Genomic DNA, 8,604 nt, shown 5'->3' on the forward strand with positions numbered 1-8,604 from the left:
ATCAAGTAACTTTGACAGTTTTTTGCCCACAAGAATTCTTTGAACAAGATTTGGATACGTCATTGTGCATAAATTAAAATGTTCAATATCTACACCTGAATGCTAAACACAATAACCACTAAAACTTAACCTGAATGACTGCCCTTACCTAGCAAAGGCAAGTTATTAACAGAACGTAGAAAAACTGATAATATTGGTCTCTGTGTTCCAGATTGATAACCGCACTAAAGAAGATTAAAAGATGGAGCTGAGAGGAAAAGATGAAGAAAGGGGGTACCAGGAAGTGTATTCAGTAGGCACAGTATAGGATCAAATACATTTTCTCCTGTTTGTCAGATGAATGATGATTCTAAAAATGTTGATTGTATTGCCTGTGTCCCCCTTAAACCATGGGTCTTCCAATGGAAGGAGCTTCTCCGGTACGCTTTCCTATGGAGCTGAGAGAGTGTTATGACAACCCTAACAAAGCGAACAATGAGCTCACAATTGGCAGGGCTGCAGCACAGGAATGTTGACCATGAGATGGCTGGAGGCTTTGGCAGAACATGAACAAGCACACGGAGAAGACTGGATCTGTCTACGCACACACATCACACAATAATACATGTATAATAAGTATTTAATAAAGCATTTTCCACTATAGGGGAGAACCTGCATCCCACTGCTGGCTTGCCAAAGCAGTGATTGGGGACATCGTCCTGTGTAGGGTGCTGTCGTTTGGGATGTTAAACGGGTGTCCTGACTCTCTGAGGTCATTAAAGATCCCATGGCACTTATTGTAAGAATAGGGGTGTAAACCCCGGTGTCCTAGATAAATTCCCAATCTGTCTGTCATACCATCATGGCCACCTAATCATCCCCAGCTTCCAATTGGCTCATTCATCCTCCCTCCTCTCCCCTGTAACTATTCCCCAGGTCGTTGCTGTAAATGAATATGTTCTCAGTCAACTAACCTGGTAAAATAAGGTTTAAATAAAAATAAAAGAACTGAGGGGAAAGTAACACTTTTTTTTACTAATTACCCAGAGATCGATAGAGGTAGAGACACCCTTTTTTATGACAACCAGTGCCTTTAGAAATGATTCATACCCTTGACTTTTCCCCCACACTTTGTTGTGTTACAGCCTGGATTTTAAATTGATTTAATTGAGATTTTGTGTCACTGGCCTACACACAATCCCTCTATTGTCAACATGGGAATTCTGTTTTTGTTAAGGCAAGCCTAAGTATGTTCAGGAGTAAAAATTTGCTTAAGTCACATAAATTGCATGGACTAACTTTGTAGGCAATAATAGTGTTGAACAGGATTTTTGAATGACTACCTCATCTCTGTACCCCAAACACACACAAGTATCTGTAATGTCCCTCAGTTGAGCAGTGAATTTCAAACACAGATTCAACCACAAAGATCAGGGAGGTTTTCCAATGCATTGCAAATAAGGGCATCTATTGGGAGATGGGTAAAAATAAAAAAGCTGAATTTTAAAAAAACAGACATTGAACTTTGAATGGTGTATCAATACACACAGTCTCTACAAAGATACAGGCGTCCTTCCTAACTCAGTTGTCAGAGAGGACAGAAACCGCTCAGGGATTTCATCATGAGTGCAACGATGACTTAAACGGTGTAATGGCTGTGATAGGAGAAGCCAGGATGGATCAACAACATTGTAGTTACTCCACAATACTAACCTAAATGACAGAGTGAAAAGACGAAAGCCTGTACAGGATAAAAAATATTCCAAAATATGCATCCTGTTTACAATAAGGCAATAAAGTAAAACTGCAAAATATGTGGCAAAGAAATTAACTTTATGTCCTGAATACAACGAGTTATGTTTGGGGCAAATCCAACACAACACATCACTGAGTACCACTCTTCAAATTTTCAATCATGGTGGCGGCTGCATCATGTTATGGGTATGCTTGTCATCGGCAAGGACTACAGAGTTTTTTTTAGGATAAAAATAAACTAAATAGAGCTAAGCACAGGCAAAATCCTAGAGGAAAACCTGGTTTAGTCTGCCTTTCCACAGACACTGGGAGACAAATTCATCTTTCAGCAGGACAATAACATAAAACACAAGGCCAAATATACACTAGAGTGGCTTACCAAGATGACATTGAATGTTCTTGAGTGGCCTAGTTACAGTTTTGACTTAAATCGGCTTGAACATCTATGGCAAGACTTGAAAATGGCTGTCTAGCGATCAACAACCAACTTGAAAAGAGCTTGAAGAATTTTTTTAAAGAATAATGTGAGAATATTTTACAATCCAGGTGAGCAAAGCTTTTGGAGACTTACCCAGAAAGACGCACAGCTGTATTCACTGCCAAATGTGATTCTAACATGTATTGACTCAGGGGTGTGAATACTTATGTAAATTAGATATTTAATTTTCAATACATTTTCAAACATGTCTAAAAACATGTTTTCTCTTTGTCATTATGGGGTAGTGTGTAGATGCGTGAGAGAGAATATTTTTGATTAAATCCATTTTGAATTCAGGCTGTAAAACATCAAACTGTGAAATAAGTCAAGGGTATGAATCCTTTCTGAAGGCCCTGTCTGTGCTCTACCATTAGCAACTGTAATTTCATCTTTAGACGAGCAGCTGTTGTGTAGCTCTTAGTGCCAAGCCGCGGCGTTAATGTTTCTAATGTGAAAATGGGCAGGTCATTCTTGAATTACAGTGGCATTTGGGCATGACATTGGAGAAAATTAACTTAATTTTTCTAGTTTATGTATTTGGGAACATTTTCCCATTCTAAATAAACTAATATGGTAGCTTAATGACTTTACAAATGTTTTACCATGATGTTAACATTGTGCCACCAGTTGGATTATTAACACCAATGATGGTAACACCAATGAGACATTTTAGGTAAATAAGGATTTTCTGACATGGAGGCCACAAATGCTCAAATCTAAAGTGAACAATCCTTTAAAAGTAATTTACTAAAATGATATTATTAATTATTTTGCTCACAATGTTTTTTCCCTTTATTTAAACACCAACTGACACTGGATTTAGACACACCAAGTTATCAATGGAATCCTTCAATTTATGACATACTAAAAGGTTAGCTAAGAGTTCTCTTTAATATAGACCCTTCCCCGATAACAGTTTGCCACTGGAGTCCTTGTTTATCTTTGTAATGAGTGATTTTCAAGGCGGTAACACCAATGACATGAAACTGAGTGACACGTCATACTAGTAAAGAAAATAGTTATTTAAATAGCCTTTGTTTTAATTGATCTATACAATATATTAAATAGTTTCGTTCACTTTCTAGCATTCATAATAATTGATTGATACAGTATCTCTAAAACACTACAATTCTACACATCACTAGTGGGATACGCCAATTTGCATACCCTAAGTACTTTAAACAATGCCTAAACCTACAGTTCTGCAGGATAAAGGACTTGCATTATGTTCTACCATTTATAAACAGTTCAATATATACAAAAACATTTATGATGTGTAACTATGTCATTTTAAATGTGTTTTTCATGGTTGCAAAGGCAAGCGACGCAAATGCCACCGCAATTCAAGAACGACCAGGGCAGTACTCGTGCCTGGCCTCCATTCCTATGTCCGTCCCTTGAAGGTGTCCATGCAGGTGTAGCACCCTGAGAAGCGATGGATCTCCTCCAGGGCCGCCTGAGGCAGGAGACTGTTGGAGAAGAGAATGGAGCATGTTTATCTAACAGAGGTAGATCATTGAACCACACTTAGGTGAAGATGAACTTTGCCCGAGACCTGAAGACTTGTGTTAGCTCCCCAAGCTAGTCCCTAGGGCTTTAGTTCAGAGGGCTAACACAGTTGTTGGCACTCAGAAGACCCAGTGTCACCGCCTCATCTATCTAACTTAGTAGTAGGCAACTCTGGTGTCGTGCCTGGGATTCGATTCCCCTACCTCTTGAGGATAACGAGAGCGTGCATGGTCCATGGTAAGTAGACGAACGGCGTGTTGGTCCGGACTGCGTCCACCGTCCGCTGGGCCACCAGCTCAGGATTCAGCGGTGGGAAGAGCTGAGGGAACCTGGGGGATGAACACATCACAACACTTTACCTTCAAACTCTCACTTCACTTTTATTTAACCCTGTAAGTCATATTGTCAAATGTGTCTTGGTGAATTTCTTTCACAATATCGATTCATTCTTCCTGTTATTGATGTGTGAATGGGATTGGTCCGTGTAGACATTCCATCCATTGCTTTCTATGGAACCTCTATCTGAGTCCATGTGTCAATTCTGTGTGCTGACTGTGCTTACTGGCTGACCCACTGTAAAACAACTAGAGTGCCATATATGGTAGACTCAATATATGGTAGTTCCAATGTATGGTATCCCATGGTGGGCACACTCACCTGACTTTCATGCCCTGAAACATGTCTGTGTTGGTGTGGAAGGGGAGCACGGTGGTGCAGCCCACCCCGGGGCAGTCCAGCAGGCCCAGGGTGAGGCTCTCCATGAAGGCCAGGGACGATGCCTTGGAGGTGCAATAATCTATGGCCCCCGGGATGGAGGACAGGGACAGGATGGAGTTGATGCACACCACGTGGCCATGGCAAAGTTCCAGAATGCGGGGTAGGAAAGCTTTGGTGGTCTGGAGAGAGGGAGAGAGTTAGAGCGAGAGAGACAGAGAGAAACGTGACCGTCTGCACACTGTTCTGCTCCACTCACTACTATTCCCAATTCTCAAAATGAGTTCCCTTCCTACCTTCAGGAATTCACAAGAATAAGAGAGAGGAGTTGCAGCAGTCAGAGGGAATTGGGGAACTGAACCTGTTCCACATCCCATCAGAGCAAATCAGAAGGCAAACTAAAATCATGAGATCCTTTTAACAGTGTCAGCAAGCCTTCTCAGGTACCAGCATTTGATTTCAGATCTATTGATTCTTAATTATTTTTATTTAACCTTTATTTCAAACAGGGAGTTATCTTGAGGCCAGTAGTAGATAGAGTACTAAAAACATAACTTCTCCCCTTCATACATTGTGGTATCAACATACGTGGAAAGATGACCTTTATATTTCAAATAACTGAAACAAATCAAAATTCATAAAATGCTTCAATACATAATACAAGACATAAGGAATTAGTACTTTCTTGTATCAACATACTTATCTAAAGGAAATCTATTTTTCAACACTCACCCAGAACTGGCCCAGTGTGTTGATGTGTTGAGTCTTCATCAGGGCATCATCGTCACTGTCCATCAGACTCTTCCCATGAACCACTGCTGCGTTATTCACCAGAATGGTGACGTCGCCTACCTAAGAGACAAAAATAAACATATTCTGTTAAAAGGCTTACCTCTGTTTTATTACTTTGTATTAAGTTGCAAGACTGATAAGTGAGCGATAATTATGTCTGATTTTAATCCTTGTTAAGTTAAAGACATGCTCTGGAACTTTGGTGACTAAGTGTTTTTTTAAACCTCCAACTTTGGGCTGAATGTGTCAATGTGTAGTTCATACATGCATAATCTATAAGTAGAATTGCTGTTTTACCTCAATTAGTCACGAAATCCCTAGTTTGAAAGCGACTGTTTTTTTGGAAGCTGTGCCATTTTCCCTACATTTTCCCTCACGTGGGCCAGCCCCCCAGAAAATTGAGTTCTAGCCCTCGCCATTTGAATGACAGGTAGGAAGATGCACACATAGCAGAGCGAGAGAGACAGCCATGACGTGGTGCATATATCTGCACATACGTGACGTAGTACGCAATTTTCAGGGACTACTTTTGTCTTGTGAGCTTTATTTTCAGAACTACTGGCTAAAAAGTATACAAAAGTACCAGAGAATCTCTTAAAGCTGATACATCATATATCCCTGTGAAACACTGTACAGTGGAAGATCCCAGAGGCAACCTTCGAAAGACTGGTTGGACTGTAGACCATTTTCAACACGGTCATGTGTTTGTTATCTAAATGACATAGGAACTGGGTTGTTCATTTGGGTGGGGCTACAGTATCTCGGAGGTTATCTCTACTGTACCTTCTCTCGGACCACCTTGGCCTGCTTGTACACCTCCTCGCGATTGGCCACGTCACACAGGAAGTAGTGGCACTCGACTCCGGTGGTGAGAGAGATCTCCTCGCAGGTCTCCTTCAGACACCTCTCAGTGCGGCCCCACAGGATCACCTGACAGGCAGACAAGGTCAAAAAGAACAGTCTATTGGCCTGAGAACACATATTTGGACTTGTGTCATCTTGTAGGAATCACAAATAAACACACAGGCTTTCTGGGCGGCAAGAAAAATGTTTTTTGTAGATTAATGATCATTGCATGCATTTCTTAAACCAGTGCTCAGGTAGCCTACAGTAGGTTCAAGATATGAAGTTATATTGTATTACGTTAACATCTTTCCCATCTGTTTGAGATTGCTGTGCTTTGCAAAGTGCTATATCTTGAATTGCTCATGGAGGAGGCATTGGCTAGAGATTTTGAGCAGACACAAGTTCTTTGATTTGCAGTTTTGGAGTGAAAACCAGAGACAAAGATCTAATATCTGTCCCCAGAGGGGCCCCTGTACACTGATAACCTTGGATGTCTAGCTACTGGCCCCACTACACACACAAACACATGCAAGACACGCAAGCATGCACACAAACGCAGACAGACACGCACGCACATACACATTCACCAGACTCTCACACAGACACATGAACACAGACACACGGACAGACAGAAATAACCATCGGATCATTTTACAACAATGACAAATGCTTCGGTGATAAAAAGGAATATTTTCACTGAACCGAACTGTGCCTTCCACTACCCTGTCAGTGAACTTTCTTGAACAGTCACTGGGGACCCGGAGAGGCTAGAGTTGAGGTTAAAAAGTCAAATATCATTGTAGCACTACGGAGCCAACCGCCCAACCTGTCATCAACCCATTGTAAAGCACAGGGACTGAGGAAACACCTGTGTTTGTGTGCCTTTACAATCAGGGACTGAGGAAACACCTGTGTTTGTGTGCCTTTACAATAAAATGAATGGGGAAGGGAACACACTACACATCATACGTCCCCCAGGTCAGCTAGGGGACGAGAGGAGTTCAGGCTCCGTTCCACTAGCTTACTTTAGTGAGTGCTTTCCCAATTACATTTCACATGGAAAACAAACACACCGAGAGTGACTGATAGACTCAAGTTTTTAATAGAACTAAAGCTATAATATAAGTTATACAACAATACAATAGATTTTGAAGTTATGCTTGAATCAAATAGAGTATAAATTATAAAACATCTCCAACAACTCTTTCTTCTCCCCAACTTTCACATGAGATAAAATGTTAATGGATTCTTGTTCATATTCTTCTTTCTTTTTTAAATAAGATAACATACAAGCTATACAAAGTGATGTGAGCACGGTACAGTGGTGGATATGACTGTTTGGCAGTGGATTGCTTTTTAATTGTGCGTTTATCATATTGATGATATGCGCAATGACGCACAAATGCATAATAGCGCACAGTGATTGTTTACCTTTTTTGCCCCATGTTTTGCGAACTCTTTCCCCAAATGCCGACCGATGCCCCGTCCACCGCCGGTGATCAGCACCACCTCTCCACGTAGGTCCTTCCGTCTGCTCGGGAGCAACAACCCAAAGCATGCTTTTAATATGCAGAAGAGGATGTGGAACGGGAAAAGCAAAGCGTGTCCCAAGTTATTTAGTTCCATTACGACTTTGAGGTATAAAGATGCCTTTTTCTGAGAATACAATTGGAGTATCCACATAGGCAATGCACACCTTCCCAAAGTGCGGGGATGCCAGATGTTGGAACTTTAAGTCTTCTCCATAACACTACCCCTCTACGACAGAATTATCATCACTCCAGTTTGAATATCAATGTTGACACATAAGTCTTTGTTATAATAGGCACAGTACGAACATGCAGTGACAATAGCTGACATTGAGAGCCAATGCCAACAGTGCGTGCGCCAACCAACACAATTTGGATTTGACTTCTTCGACTATGCTCAGCCTTTTCAATCCCAGCACTGTCTGACTACCGGTATGACGACAATATGGCTTTATATAGCCCATTAATGTTGATTGACAGTTGTTGGAGATTAAAGTCCCTCCGATTTAACTGTGCGTTAACGGCGGTTGCTCATTTTCTTTCTCTCCACCCCCAAGAGAGCTGCGAGAGGAGAAAGTCGCATGGGGAAAAAGTATGAATTGCAGAGGACAGGGGTTACATGATCAAGTTTACAACCACCACTGTCTTTATGTTATGAATTGCCAATAGGCTGTCCTAACTATATAGAAGTAGCCTATGTGTTATTTGATTACTCTGGTGATATATCAGTAATCCCATAAAGATCGTGTTTTAAGGTGACGATATTCAACATGAGATCACTTGTAACTCTCATCTGATTGTAGGCTCAAGTTCCATCATATATCTCTATTCCCAGGACAGCACATATTCAAACAATACCTGTTTGGTCACATTGGCACCTTGACTCTGATTTGGTGTCGGTAAAATTAACTGGGCTGTGTATTCAAGTAGGGACCATTACCGCAGACCGTACATTTCTCTTAAAAGAATTGCAAGCATTTCAGCAAATCGAGAAAAAAAACA

General features: G+C 41.1%; 1 protein-coding gene across 1 annotated transcript; it reads right to left on the reverse strand.

Annotated features, from left to right (window-relative positions):
* Positions 1-1,795: 1,795 nt before the first annotated feature.
* Positions 1,796-8,561, reverse strand: LOC129830276 (short-chain dehydrogenase/reductase 3-like). The gene is made up of 6 exons (XM_055892732.1): positions 7,505-8,561; positions 6,011-6,157; positions 5,168-5,287; positions 4,379-4,617; positions 3,925-4,050; positions 1,796-3,681 (listed from the first exon to the last, which is right to left on the reverse strand). Exons 1-6 carry the CDS (start codon positions 7,754-7,756, stop codon positions 3,597-3,599), a joined length of 969 nt encoding a protein of 322 aa, XP_055748707.1. The 5' UTR covers positions 7,757-8,561; the 3' UTR covers positions 1,796-3,596.
* Between the last annotated feature and the right edge of the window lie 43 nt (positions 8,562-8,604).

This window comes from Salvelinus fontinalis, chromosome 31 (assembly GCF_029448725.1).
Source record: "Salvelinus fontinalis isolate EN_2023a chromosome 31, ASM2944872v1, whole genome shotgun sequence".
NCBI classification, from domain to species: Eukaryota; Metazoa; Chordata; class Actinopteri; order Salmoniformes; family Salmonidae; genus Salvelinus; species Salvelinus fontinalis.

What these genes read in the sequence shown, in the direction of transcription:
- LOC129830276 (XM_055892732.1), bottom strand. Translation starts at nt 7,756, where the DNA reads ATGTGGATACTCCAATTGTATTCTCAGAAAAAGGCATCTTTATACCTC. An exon ending in CCAAGGTGGTCCGAGAGAAG is followed by an intron (nt 5,288 to 6,010) that starts GTACAGTAGAGA and finishes TTTGTCTCTTAG; the next exon opens with GTAGGCGACGTCACCATTCT. An exon ending in GCTCTCGTTATCCTCAAGAG is followed by an intron (nt 3,682 to 3,924) that starts GTAGGGGAATCG and finishes CTTCTCCAACAG; the next exon opens with TCTCCTGCCTCAGGCGGCCC.